The sequence below is a fragment of the Muntiacus reevesi genome, chromosome 2 (genome assembly GCF_963930625.1).
Source record: "Muntiacus reevesi chromosome 2, mMunRee1.1, whole genome shotgun sequence".
NCBI classification, from domain to species: Eukaryota; Metazoa; Chordata; class Mammalia; order Artiodactyla; family Cervidae; genus Muntiacus; species Muntiacus reevesi.
Window position 1 is genome coordinate 271,297,954 of NC_089250.1, and position 15,111 is coordinate 271,313,064.

At 44.6% G+C, this 15,111-nt stretch overlaps 1 protein-coding gene across 1 annotated transcript; it reads right to left on the minus strand.

The window, feature by feature from the left end:
- Positions 1-4,626: 4,626 nt before the first annotated feature.
- On the minus strand, positions 4,627-6,132 carry LOC136157596 (zinc finger protein 420-like). The gene is made up of 2 exons (XM_065919431.1): positions 5,286-6,132; positions 4,627-5,120 (listed from the first exon to the last, which is right to left on the minus strand). Exons 1-2 carry the CDS (start codon positions 6,130-6,132, stop codon positions 4,627-4,629), a joined length of 1,341 nt encoding a protein of 446 aa, XP_065775503.1.
- Positions 6,133-15,111: the final 8,979 nt, after the last annotated feature.

The following is a 15,111-nucleotide window of genomic DNA, read 5'->3' on the forward strand; positions in this document are numbered from 1 at the left end:
CAATCTCCCTACTTAGCTTTCCCCACCAGAGCGAGCATTTGTTACCACTGATGAATCTACATGGGCAGTAAATAGATCAAGTCTCTAGTTTATCCCTGTGTTCCTCTTTTAGGAATGTGCACTCCATACTTCTAGATAAATGTTTAATAACATGTGTCCATCATGACAGTTTCATGGTCCTGAAAGTTCTCTAGACTTAGGATATTCATTGTCCCTCCTTTGAAACCCACAGGAATCATGGACCTTTTTAATCTCTTCTATATTTCTTACTAGATTCCCAGTGACTGAGTGGTAAGGAATCTGCCTGCCGACTCAGGACATCCACGTGATGCGGGTTCAATCCTTGGGTCAGGAAGATCCCCTGGAGGAAGAGATGGCAACCCACTCCAGTATCCTTTCCTGGGAAAGCTATGGACAGAGGTGAGCCTGGCAGGCTACAGCCCCTGGGATCACAAATACTCAGACACAACTGAGCACACATAAGAACATTTACCTACACCAAAATGTCATATTGTAAAAATCCTTGTTTTTGTAGCATTTTCAAATGGGCTTCTTTCACTTAGTAATGAAGGAGGAAACAGACAGAGCTGGCCTCCGTCTTAAGGTCAGGCTGTGAGCATTAGGCTACACGCATGGTCACCCTCCCAGTGGACTCTGAACTTTGCGCCCTGGTGTCTGTAGAAATGGCATACCAATGGAAAATCAGATCCCACCCCGCCCCCCGAAAAGAGAGCCTCAGGACTTGTACTTGGACTCTGTTGCCTGAAAGAATATGTTCATTATCTCTGTAGCAGAACAAAGTGGTAAATTCCATTCTGTTTACTGGGATATGACCACAGGCCTGTTGATAAATATCCACTGTTTATTTAGTCCTGTGACCCATGAATCATGGGTTAACTTTGATCGGACCTCTCTTTTACCTTGTCCAGACTAGTTTCAAGGAATCTGGGGAGGTGGGTTTGAGCAAGTACACTAGGGTATATAAAGTTTTCACAAAAACTGTTCAGGGTCCTTGGATAAGAGGAGACTGTGCCTTGGCCCCGCCAGTGTAATAAACTGCACTCCACTATCTGCATTGTCCTTCTGAGTCAGTTTGTTTCCCAGATCACATGGCTACAACCGTCAAATGCATGGAATGATTGTCAATGTATTTTATGCCTTGAAAGCTTAACATGCAAAAGCTTAAGAACTACCTCTGCGCCTATATTCCTGCTCAGTAAATAAGTTCATTAATACCATTTTTTAAATTCCATACAGATCTGTTAAGACAATATTTGCACAAAGATAGAGATCAGATATGGACACAGCAGAAGAAGAGGGGAACAATTGAAAGGGTACCGTTGACATATATACACCACCATGGGTAAAACGTTGGAGAAGACTCTTGAGAGTCCCTTGGACTGCAAGGAGATCCAGCCAGTCCATCCTAAAGGAAATCAGTCCTGATATGCATTGGAAGGACTGATGTTGAAGATGAAACTTCAATACTTTGGCCATCTGATGTGAAGAGCTGACTCATTTGAAAAGAACCTGACAGTGGGTCAGATTGAAAGGGGGAGGAGAAGGGGAAGACAGATGATGAGGTGGTTGGATGGTATCACTGAATCAATGGACGTGAGTTTGAGCAAGCTCCAGGACTTGGTGATGGACAGGAGACCTGGCGTGCAGCACTCCATGGGGTCACAAAGAGTCAGACACGACTGAGCAAGTGAACTGAACTGATGGTGAAAATAGGTAGCTGGTGGGAAGCTGCTGTTTACCACAGGAGCTCAGCTCGGTGCTCTGTGCTGAGCAGAGGGGTGAAAGGGAGACCACGGGAGGGAGGGCCAAGAGGGAGAAGATTTATGCATACTCACGGCTGATTGATGACATCATAGAGCACAAACTAGCACCGCATTGTAAAGCAATTATGTTCCAATAAATAAATAAATAAATGTCTCAAAAGGAAAGAAAGCTAAGCAGACTGGTCACCGGTGGTGGAGAACCCGTCTGACCCTGCGGGGACAAGGGCCGCACCCCTGGCCCAGGAATCCCCCGCATGCTGTGCGGAGACTGAGCCTGTGCCCCACAGCTGCTGAGGCCGGGCGGGCAGCTTGCTCTATCCATGGGCAGGAGGCAAAGAAAGATGCTCACCAGCGCTGAACAATAAGGAATGCAGAGCAAAGCTACAGGGATGCATCACCGCAGGCCAGTCAGAACAATGAGCAAAAAGCCCACTAATAATATCATAAACGCTGACAGGGCTTGGAGATCAGGGAACCTCCTACATGCCTGGAGGGAATGTAAGCTGGTGCAGTCACGTGGCTGGACCGTGTGGAAGTTCCTTAAAAAACACAACCTCCTGACATTTAAGGAAATGAAGTCCATGAAAAGTAGACAAAACAGATTAATCCACAAATTGACAAGTTTTATACTTTTTAGTAAATCATCTGCAATTCTGAAATGACGAGTTTTGATCTAGCATTTCTAAACTCTCTAAGTTAAATGTGTAAGAATACACATATACTCACATATTCCTTCTTGGTTTTCTCACTGCTAACATGTATACCTCCAGATATTTATATCTTGTATTCAATGTGTGTTATATAAATTATATTATGTATATATCTTCAGATATTTATATATTGCATTCAAAGTATGCCAAAGCCATGAGGAAACAGTTCCTTTAAGCCTTACAAGACACATGTGCTAAGAATGATACAGGGTAAGATTTTATAAATCTTGGCTCAGAATTTTCCCATCATGGCTTCTGATTATTCTTTTTGTGACTTTGTTAAACTTACATTTGCTTAGATGAGCCCCTGAAAAGTTTAAGCTAACAGAAGAACAAAGGACAATTGCAGAAGGTGAGTTTATGACTCTGAGTTTAGGTCCTCAGAAAATTCACAGCAAGACTTGAAGGCCCCTGAGGAAGATCAAGGCTACAACTAGACAGAGAAAATTCCACTACTTGGGGCTCAGACCTGACCCTGGGTGAAGTGCTATGGGTCCAACAGGCTGAGTGTGCAGTGGTCCACTCAAACAAAGACGAGCAGGATTCTGATGAGCTCTGAGGGTATCACTGAAGGGGGGCCTGTGCAGTAGACCCTGGGGTTCAGCAAGACTGGTGGTCGCAAGGAAGGGGTCATCTAGTACAGGTGCTCACAGGACTGACTGGTGTGAACTCAAGGACCTGCAGGCTGCCTGCTCCCCAGACAGACGCTGAGGCAGCAACAGCATGGAGCAGTTCACGGGAGCTCTCAACAGTACTCTCTATGATCCTTCTTATTAGAACCACCACGATGTACATGTGGATAAAAATCAGAGAGGAGATACAACGTAGAAATTGTGGGAAATATATGAAGTTATGAGAGGTTTAACGGCAGTAAGGAACTAATTTCTACAGATGCCATCCCCCTGTGCTACAAATAGTTTATCATTACCTTACTTTTCCTGCAACCTTAAATAGGTGGGAGAGGTTAATGCTGGTGGTGCGTTAACCCTTCTTTCATCCCACATCCGTTGTAACACTGAAAAACCATTCGCTTTTATTAATTAAGATACATTAATTTTACGCAGATGGAATAAAACCTTTTACAATTCTTGTTTGATTCTTGATTAAAATACACATGACAAGCTTCTAAAAACTTTCCTGTTTCTCTGATGAAATGATCTGAGAATGTGATTTATATGGTTTACAAAATGGAGGCTAATTTAGTAAACATGGATGGACATTAATTATATTAATATGACATTTCCAGAAAGAGTTCTCTATACTTACATCATAGAGAAGAGAAGATGTACTTACTTCAAGCCTGCCAGATAATATGCATGATTTCTCTATGTTGCTATTATCAAAATACCTTAGATTTTCATGAACTATCCTTGTTTGATGCTTCAAAAGCAAGTGACATAATTATTGAAAACTTAAAGCAAACTTCTGTCTTACTTTGAATTATTCCCTGAACACTTACATCATGGTGACCACAGAGGTGTTTGACATCATTGACAAATACCTCCATTCAGAGGTTAAGTGTGTATTTAACATGACTGTGTTCTTACTCTTGTAAATTGGAGAATAAATGTAAATGATTCCCACTTCATATAGAAGGGCTTCTCTTACCATTGGGCAACAACCATCAAAAACATAAGTTCATATACACAGTAGAAACAAATCACAGCATGTAGTAATTTGAGATTGAATTACATTCGTTTTGGTTCCTTAATAATCTCAAATAATGTTAACATAAACAAGGATACATTAATAATAATTAGACCTCTGCAAATATCCACCCCTTCATCTTGTGATCCATACTAACATCAATTTTGTATGTGTTTTACTTATGGAATACTTGCTACAGTGTTTCTGCTTAGAGTAAATCAACAAAATTGGTACTAATGAAATGCTTTCTAGTATGAATTCTCTGGTATTGAGTTACTCTTGATGTCTGATCAAGCAGTTTTCTACATTTTTCTTATTTCATTCATGTATCTTTCCAAAGAAAATACTCGTTTTTTCAAAGTTGTATATTTAGGACCAAATGTTTTACCATTGATTGATTTCTAGGGTCTCTCTGCAGTATGAATTCTCTGACTGTGAGTGATGTGATGGCTGTGAGGAAATCCTTTGCCACATTCCGTACATTTCTAACATTTCTCTGCAGCATGAACTCTCTGATGTCGAGAAAGACCTGAACTCTGGGAAAAGGCTTTGCCACATGCTGTACATTTATAAGGTCTCTCCCCAGTATGGATTCGTTGATGTCGAGTAAGAACTGAATAACTGATAAAGTCTTTGCCACAGTTTGTACATTTATAAGGTCTCTCCCCAGTATGGATTCGCTGATGTTGAGTTAAAGCTGAACTTTGATTAAAAGCCTTGCCACAGTCTGTACATTTATAAGGTCTCACCCCAGTATGGATTCGCTGATGTTGAGTTAAAGTTGAACTCTGCTTAAAAGCCTTGCCACATGCTGTACATTTATAAGGTCTCTCCCCAGTATGGATTCGTTGATGTCGAGTAAGAAAACAATAACGGATAAAGGCGTTACCACATGCTGTACATTTATACGGTCTCTCCCCAGTATGGATTCGTTGATGTTGAGTTAAAGTTGAACTCTGCTTAAAAGCCTTGCCACATGCTGTACATTTATAAGGTGTCTCCCCAGTATGAATTCGTTGATGTCGTGTAAGAAGTGAATAATTGATAAAAGTTTTGCCACATTCTGCACATGTATAAGTTGTCTCCCCAGTATGGATTCGTTGATGTTGAGTAAGAAGTGAATACTTGATAAAGGCTCTGTCACATTCTGTACATTTATAAGGTCTCTCCCCAGTATGGATTCGCTGATGTTCAGGTAAAGCTGAACGCTGCTTAAAAGCCTTGCCACATGCTGTACATTTATAAGGTCTCTCCCCAGTATGGATTCGCTGATGTTGAGTTAAAGTTGAACTCTGCTTAAAACCCTTGCCACATGCTCTACATTTATAAGGTCTCTCTCCAGTATGGATTCGTTCATGTTGAGTTAAAGTTGAACTCTGCTTAAAAGCCTTGTCACATGCTGTACATTTATAAGGTCTCTCCCTAGTATGAATTTGCTGATGTTGAGTAACACATGAACAGCAGATAAAGGTTTTGCCACATTCTGTACATTTGTATGGTTTCTCCCCAGCATGGATTCGCAGATGTTTAGTTAAATATGAACTCTGATTAAACGCTTTGCCACATGCTGTACATTTGAAATGTTTCCTTCCTGTATGAATTTTCCTATGTTTACTTCGCTTTGGTGAGTTACTAAAGACTTTTCCACATGTATTACACTTGCAATGTTTCCGCTTACTCTGAATATTCTGCTGTTGAATAAGTTCTGAAGACTGGTTAAAAACTTTACCATAATCATAGCAATCATAAGTCTTCACTCCAATATCCACACTCTTATAAGGATTAATAGTAAGATTTGAGCTTTGATGAAATATATTCCTACACTTACTATGTTCAGAATTGTTGTCTGAAAATTGATGTCCCTGCTGTTTCAGGAGATATGAATCTTGGTCAACATTATGCCCAGCTTCATTGCATGAAGAACTTCTCATTCCATCATGTATACTCTTGTAATTATTGGGGATAGAGCTCCTGCTTAAGGCATTACTCATTTTGTTACACTTGTAAAGTTGTTCCACACTAATTATACCTCCATATGTATTGAACAATGATGGTTGAGTAAGGTCTCTCCCATGATTATCAACATTCCAGATTTTGGAACAAGGAGAACATAGTTGTTGGTTGAAGAATAAGAAACCCTTGTTAAAGGATCCCTCAAATTGACTGTATTGGGAATTTCCCACCTCATGTTTAAGTTTCTGGTTTCCAGATATTTTTGAATGCATATTTAATAGACACCTATGCTCAGAGTATAGGTTGGAATGAGTATTTGCAGTAGAGACTAGATGACTTTCCAAATTTTCCACATTTCCCTTCAGAGAACATGTATCTTTCAAGAGATGCTGTGGATCTTTGTTGACAAATATACACTTAACTGCAGATGTTGATGACTGAAACTGGTCATCTGAAATTGGTTTTCCCTGATTTGATTCACATCCTTGATTTCTTTTGGCGGTAATGTTGACTTTATGGGAAACTGTACCAACTTGGTTGTGTCCATCATAACATGCTCTCCGCACTTTATATGCCCTCATAGATTCCCAGTCTTTGGTTAAATGTAAATATCCAAGGTGAAATCTTTCATGTGTTCCTAGCTTTGCTGTTGGGAGTAAAGATTCCAAGCCTGGCTTATGGGACCTCAAACTCTTGGTGTCTTGAGAGGACACAGCTGAAAGATACCAAATAATAAGTAATTCTACTTACTATTCTTTGGGAACATAGTTTACAATTTACATAAAATTTGCATACACTTGACTAAATGAAGCCTAAAACCAAGAAAGGAGTCAAGATGCCACAGGATTCAAAAAAGGTGGAGCTCATCTCTCTCCACAAAAGCATCAAGAATACATCTTGAAGTGGAAAATATTATCAGAGCCCTGCAGAACACGGCAGACGAACTTGGACACATGAAAGGACAAGAAAGATACCTGCTGAGCCAGGTAGGACAAGAGTGATGGAGGAAAGGGAAGAGGAAAAGAAGCAGGGTGGGACCCGCAAAACCCTGGGGGGATCTGAAGAGGGGAGAGGTCTCCACATCCAGGGAAGCCTCTCACTGGGGGAAGCTCAGTTGGGACAGAAGGGGAGCCTCGTTCTCTGTGGGAAGAGAACACGGCAACCAGTGTGCAGGACAGAGTGAGACCTGTATGGAGGGAACTGACCCCTGCCCTGCCCACCCAGCCTGAGAGGGTGTCCTCTGCTGTAGACAAGGGCTGGGTGCTGGAACTTGGGGTTCGGAGAGCAGACCCAGGCAGAGGACTGCGGTTGGCTGTGAGGAGACATCATGAGTGGACGGGGGGGGGGGGGGGGGGGAGGGAGGAGCTCTGCAAATGGGATGCTTATGGAGGAAGCCTGAACCACCAGAGAAGCAGAGCGGTGCTCTTGAGTGATGCCCGAAGGGAAGAACCTCCTTGCTGCCTCTCTGCACCTGTGCCTGTCCCTGCCTCTACAGGCGCTAGGAATGGCTCCCACCTAGGTGGATGATCTCACGACCCCCACAGCTGCTTCCTCCTCCCCAGGGTAGACTCATGGCTCCAGGGGCACATTCAGAACACGCGCCTGTGGGTGGTCCCAATGTACAGGTGGTGTTGAAACCACAGCTAAGCCCCAAGGCCCTGCCACTAAGCAAGAAGTGCTGAGATCTCTCCTTGCATCTGTACAAACCATGGTGTCACACCCCACAACTGGCTTGGTAAACTCAGCCCCAACAGAACATCTGGATGGAAATGAGGCTCTGGCAGTCAAGACCAGTCTGGCTTTAGCAACTGTAGACGTTTTAGGCATGCACATGAGGCATTTGGGCCAGGTCACAATCTACATTGCCCTCATAGCACCACAGCGGGCCCAGCTCCACAATGAATGTACACCTGGGATATGACTACCGTGGATCTCTGCTGGTGACCTGGTGAAAACAACATCTGAGAGACACCAGGGTCAAGTGCCAGCATACCCATGGTTCAGGTGGGGCCAAGATCCATGCCAACACAGGGTCACACGAGAGCTCACACAGCACATGAGAGATGACACGCAGAGCACTCTCCGAGGCGAACATCCCCAGAGGAGCAACACTCCCTCCCAGTGGGTGTGCTCCAGTCCCACTAGATCAGAAGTACCACAGGTCAGAGCAGAGCTCACTTCAGATTTGGGGCCTCTGCTCCACAAATCAGGAAGCAGGCCCTGCCACAGACAGTGACAGCCACAGAGGAAAGGCGAAGTGGCCCTCAAGATCCGGGCAGGATCTGGTCACAATAGCAACAATCAACCTCCTCTCAAGGGCATAAGGGCACAAGTCTCTGGACCACCTCACCCACCAGGGAGGAGACACCAGAGCAAGAGGAACTAGCATCTGAAGCCTGCAGAAGAGAGACCACAAACACAGAACATTGGACAAGATGAGATGACAAAGGAGTATGGTGCAGAAAAGTCAAGATAGAAACGTACAGGAACAATGAAGCGAGGAGAAGTTGAGCAGTGTAATGATTAATTTTTGCTTTAAGTAATCAAATTTACAAAGTGTTTTCACAAATGCTAATGCCTACTAATTGTTTAACCCACTTACCACTCATGTTGATATCTGAGCATGTTCTAATAGTCTAAAATAGTAAATGCTATTGACCTAGATCTAATCAGAAATACACGGCATAAACGATAATGTCCTGGGATGTTTCATAACAAACAAGATAGATTTAATAAGGTAAGAGTTCTTAAAAAATCAAATGAGAAGTGAGACTTGAAAAATATGGTGAGAACACAGGGAACTCTACTCAATGCTCTGTGGTGACCTAGATAGGTAGGAAATCTCCTCAAGCAGGGAAATGTGTATATGTACCTCTTATTCTTTCCGTATAGCAAAACTCACATAACATTGTAAAATAGCATTACTGGAAGAGAAAAATTTCTTCTTAATGATTTCTCTATGTAATCTATAAGCTTATTAGTGAAGGACAATCAGAAAAGAGCACTGTGGGAAATGTTCTAAACTCCCACGTTAATAATTTGTCGAAAAATTCTGTGACTTAAATAAATATATTAAAGCATTTTAGCGTTAATGAATTGAGACAAATATACTTAACACATTTAATATTAGTTCATATAAAAAAAGAGCAACTTTAACATAAAATTCAGATTTGCATTTTCTCATTTTAGTGTGGTGTCTTATGTGAAGAAGGAATTCACAGGGCCTGGACTCCATCTCAGGCCTGTCTGGGCTGATCCTGCTCAGCCACCTCTCCAGTGGACTCTGAACTCTCTGCTTAGTGCCTGTGGGAACGTCAATGGAAGGATAAGACCCCCTCGGGACAGGGGAACCTTGAAGATCATATCCAGGTTCCTCATTATCTAAGAGAAAACAGACACTAATCACCCCTGTCTCCGGACCCTATCTATCAGAATGTAAGCACAGGTTATCGGTTATTAACTGATTGGAATATAACTGTGGGCTTATTGATTATTAACTGTTTGAACACATAACACGTGAATGATGGGGTTATTGTGATTGTATTTACCCTTCCTTTGTAAGCATCAAGGGATTGGGGTGGTGGGATCGGACATGTACACATGGAGTATAAAAGATTTTCACAAATGCTGGTCAGGGCCCTTGGCTAAGAGGAGACTCTGCCTTGGGCCCGCCGGTGTAATGAACTGCACTCCACTATCTGCATTGTCCTTCTGAGTGAGTTTGTTTCCCTGAAAGCGGGGCTATAACATTTGGTGCATTGGCCAGGAAGCTCCTCACTTTGAGGAGACAGGTCTCATTTGAGGCCACCCCGAGGCTTTGTAACTTGAATATCCTAGAGGGGGGAAGGCGCCTCGCCCCTCTGGAAGGATTCTGGTTTTCAACGCCCAGACCTTTCACGTCAGCAGGTAGTGGACGGCAGCAGAGGAACTGAGCGCTCAGGTAGGAGGAACCCACCCGGCAGGGTGGAAGAGGGGGCCTGATCGCCCCCCTGGGAGGGACTAGAAGGAGCGGGGACCCACAGGAGTCTGGAATAGGCAGGCAGCGATTGCTTGGTACACAGGTTGACGAGCGTGCTAGGGTATAGGAAGGAAATTTGTGATGGTCATTTAGGAGGTGTGTCCATGCCGTCTCAGGGAAAATTATTACCAAGCCATCGCCAGGGGATTTTTAGGATAGGATACTGGTCCTTGTATGCTCGTATTCCACCCTCCCATAGGAGGTATCCTGTCTGCTGTGAATTTCTTGACCCCCTCGGAATTGTTAGGCTAGAAGGAGGGGGATACAGAAGTGAGTATGAATTGGCTTTTCCGGAGATGGCCTGGGTCATGGGATATTCAACCCATCTGTGTTTTCATCCGCACCTGATCAAGCCCAACAACGCAGAATGGACTTTAAGGGAGAAACAGTCTTGGACCATGTGATGTTCTGGTTTAGCTATGGTGACCGGCAGGTGAAGACAGGCCGATTCCCCTTCTCCCTCTGGGGTCTGGCAGGTAAGGCTCTTCTCACCCCAAGTAGGAAGGAGACAGAATGGCAATTTAAGTGTCACTGAGTGGAAATATGAGAAGTACATAGGGTACTGAAAACTTCGTAGACAGAACGAAAAGGAAAAGTACAAGAAGATCTGAGAAGGTAAGCAAGATGGGGAGAAGTGAATCTAAGGCAACTGTATTGGAGTGACAATTTTAAAGGGATTAGGAAGAGACTATGGGGTGAAGGTGAAGACTAACTGTCTCCACATACTCTGTGAGGTCAAATGGCCCCCTATGGGAGCAGGATGGCCACCAGAGAACACTGTGAACTTAAAAATAGTGGAAGCAATCTACACAGTAGTCACAGGAGAGCCAGGACAACTGGATCGATATCCATCTATTGACTCATGGCTAGGGTTAGCTTGAGACCCTCCTACTTGGACAAGGTTCTGTATTCAGAAGGGAAAGGGAAATATATGAAGGGCACAAAAATTGACTGATGATAAAAAAGGAAATTCTACAGGATTTGGACGGGGATGACCTGACCCCTCCCCCATGCTGGATAATGACACGTCTGCTTCCCAGTGCTCCACCAGGACCGGAGGCCACCTTAATGCCCGATCCAGGGCCAGGTGAAGCTTCTGCAACAGTCGCTGCTCCTCCGACAGCTTTCCCGGAGTTCCTAGAGCCGCCGTTTGGGCAGGCTCCGATCCCGGTGACAGAAGCCTCTGGCCAACACTTCCAGGATCCGGCTACAACCGAACCGCCCAAGCTATACCCGCCTCTCCCGGGGAGTACTGACAAGAGGGGGAGGGAGACATTGGAATTAAGCAGAGACCGCGCTCTGCCAGAGAACTGGAGGGAACTAAAGAGAACAGACAAGAGACTTACAGTGCAAGCTGCTGCTCTGGGAAAGTCTATCTCCAGCCCTCCAGAAAACCTCATCTGCCCCACGGACAGGACAGTCCTTCAGCCCGTCCCAAGGGAGGCCCTGGGCCCGTTTCAGCCAAACCAGTCTGCCCAGTGCCGAGCTTTTGGCCACTGGAAGAATGATTGCCCTAAGGCAAGGAAGGAAGAGGAAGCTCCCACAGTTGTGGGGCTTGCTGACTTGGAAATTAACTAGGGCTGCCAGGGCTCAGATATCAGGTCCCTGAGAGCCCATGGTAACCGTAAAAGTGGGGGACCAAAACACTGACCTCATGGTGGATACAGGAGCAGAACTGTCGGTAGTAACAAAACCTGTTGGACCACTGTCCACAAGGACTACCCCTGTAACTGGGGTATCGGGAGAAGAGATGATTAAATCGTTTTTCCAGCCCAGAAAATGTTAGATGGGGGGTGGGGGGTGGGGAGGTGTGTGGGAACCAAGTGATTTATGAATTCCTCTACATTCCTGAGTGCCCAGTATCCCTGTTAGGAAGAGACTTGCTCTCCAAACTAGGAGCACAAGTGACTTTCTCCCATGAGGAGAGGCCCACCTTCTGGACGGACTCTATGACTTTTTTGCCCTCTCTCTCAATACCAGCCCAAGATGAGTGGAGATTGCATGAGCCTCTGAAGGCAGAACCGGGTGGGCCAGAAGAGCATGAGGGAGCTTACTTAATTATTCCCTGAGGTCTGGGTGGAAGACAACCCCCCTGCCCCCAGGTTGGCTAAATATCACGCCCCAGTGATAATGGAATTCAAACCACGCACCATCCCGGTTAGAGAGCGCCAGTACCCACTATGGATGGACGCCTGAATATTGCCCCACATCAATAGATTGAAACAAGCAGGCATTCTACTAGAGTGCCAGTTGGCTTGGAATGCGCTAATCCTGCCAGTCAACAGGGAAGGAGGACAGAACTATAGGCCTGTACAAGATCTCAGGCTAGTAAACCAGGCTACTGTACTTTACACCCCACTGTTCCAAACCCCTATACCTTACTTAACCTCCTCCCACAGAGGACTAAAGTTTACACTTGCCTAGATCTCAAGGATGCCTTCTTCTGCATACGCCTCGCCCCAGCGTCACAGCCCATCTTTGCTTTTGAATGGGAAGATCCAGTCGGGAGCACCAAACAATAGCTCATCTGGACTCCCCCACAAGGGTTTAAAAACTTCCCAGCCATCTTTGGGGAAGCCTTGGCTTCTGACCTGTACTCATTCCATCCGGAAGAGTATGGATGTTGGCTCCTACAATACAGGGATGACCTGCTGCTGGCTGCCGAGACCGAGGAAAATGCTGGAAAGGGACAAAAGAACTGCTCCAGCTCTTGATGGAAGCAGGTTACCCGGTGTCGAAGAAGAAGGCACAGATCTACAAAGAGGAGGTAAGGTATCTGGGGTTTGTTTTAAAGAAGGGCTCAAGGTTCCAGACCCTAATTTGGTCCTATATACTGATGGCACTAGCCTGATAAAACAAGGACAATGGCTGTCAGGTTAGCCAAAGCGGAAGGGGCCATCAAGACTGAAAAGGGATGGTGGGAATTGCCAAGTGGCAAATTATTGGTACTGGAGGAGCTGACACACACTCTGGTAAGCCAGACACACCAAGCGATCCACCTAGGCCATGCTCCCTGCTCACAAATTAATGCTGCCTCTCGGCGATGCAGACAAAATCCTTCGGGTATTCAGCTGAAAGGCACACTGCCCCTTGAACACCTGGGAGTGGACTTCACTGAAATGAAACCTCACCGACACTACCATTATCTGCTGGTCATGGTGTGTACGTTCCCGACATGGGTAAAAGCTTTTCCTACCTGGACTGAAAGAACATCAGAAGTAGCCCGGTGCCTGCTTAGGGAAATGGTTCCCAGATTTGGATTTCCTTCCAGCATTGGATCAGGCAATGGCCCGGCTTTTGTAGCTGATTTAGTACAACAAGTAAGCAAAACTTTAAACATCAAATGGAAACTGCACACTGCATGTAGGCCCAGAATTCTGAGATGGTGGAATGAGCCAACTGGACACTTAGAGAGACTCTCCAAGTGGATCAGAGAGACTGACTGCTCCTGGATGGACTTGCTTCCGACGGCTCTGCTCAGACTCAGGATGACCCCACAGTCCCAAGGCTATTCTCCATACAAAATTGTGTATGGGAGGCCTCCTCCCATAATAAAACAGCTGTCAACAAATTTGCCTCAGGTAAGGGGGGATAGGACTTCACAGCAGATGGAACTGGGTAAGGTAATAAATCGGGTAACTAAGTTTGTACAAGAAAGGGTGCCGTTCCCCCTTGGGGAACAGATTCATGAGTTTACACTTGGTGACCAAGTATGGGTCAAAGATTGGAAAGATGATTTGCTAGCCCCTTGGTGAGAGGGCCCTTATGTTATTCTAACTACTCCTACTGCAGTTAAAGTTGCAGGTATTGTCCCTTGATCCATCATACAAGGGTGAAGACAGCATACCACGCAGACTCAGAAAACACTGAGTGGACTGCACAGAGGGACCCCACTGACCCTCGAGAGACTAAGACCATCCTTAAGAAGAAGGAAAAGAAGATCCCAGATGAGCCCCTTCAGGATGAAGCCGCACAATCAACTCCTGCTGTTTGGCCTCATCAACCTGATTTTGAATTTAACTTCTGTCTCAACTCAGGACAATGTTTACACCTCATGGGCACATTCCTACACGGATTTCCAGAACACCTACAACTTCTGGGTATGTAGACTATGCCTCTGTCTGTGAAGGATGGACTTCCTTGGTGGGTGTCACCGCTCCACCAAGCAGATTTTAAACCACTCTGTTCTTTTCTGGGATGACAAAGAGACTTTCCTCTCTCTTGTCAATCATAACCTCTCCTTGCTCTCTTGGTGTAAGACCTACAGTCAATAGACTCGGGTAATGGGGCTACATTTGATATAAATGCTAGTATAGCAAAAGCCTAACCTACAACAAGCCCCAGTAAATCTACCTTATTTACATGCTAGGTGGACAAGATCTGTTTCAACGGTATGAGTACATTGCTGCCTTTTTCGTACCCTCTGTAGGGACAACAAATATATTATGATTAAAGTAGAGACCTTGAGACCTAATTTCACAAACAGGCCTTCCTAGATAGAGCAGAAGCCACCCAAGCCTTAAATGAAGAGCAAATCTAAATGAGAAAAGCACTAATTCATAATAAAATGGCTTTGGACATACTCACAGCTGCTCAAGGAGGGACCTGTGCTATAATTAAGGTTGAATGTTGTATATACATTCCTGACTTATCTGACAATATATCGACTACTTTAGATGACATGAAAAACCAGGTGAAAGCTATGTCAAATGAGAGCATTCCTTTCTGGGCTTCGGTCTTATCTTGGGTGAAGAGCGATTGGTGGAAAACTATATTTACGACTGTTAAAGTTGCCTTGATAGTTCTGCTTTGTGGACCCTGAATTTTACTATGTATTATGAACTTTGTAACCCGAAGGTTGATGTCATTCTCCCTAATTGGCAGTTGGAGAGTCGGGGTGCAATATATCCCTATGAATGATGCTCATAATATGAGTTAAGAGCATCAAGAGGGAGGAATGAAGAAGTAATTCACAGGGTCTGGACTCCATCTCATGCCT

What these genes read in the sequence shown, in the direction of transcription:
- LOC136157596 (XM_065919431.1), bottom strand. Translation starts at nt 6,132, where the DNA reads ATGAGTAATGCCTTAAGCAGGAGCTCTATCCCCAATAATTACAAGAGT. An exon ending in ACCTTATAAATGTACAGAAT is followed by an intron (nt 5,121 to 5,285) that starts GTGACAGAGCCT and finishes ATAAATGTACAG; the next exon opens with CATGTGGCAAGGCTTTTAAG.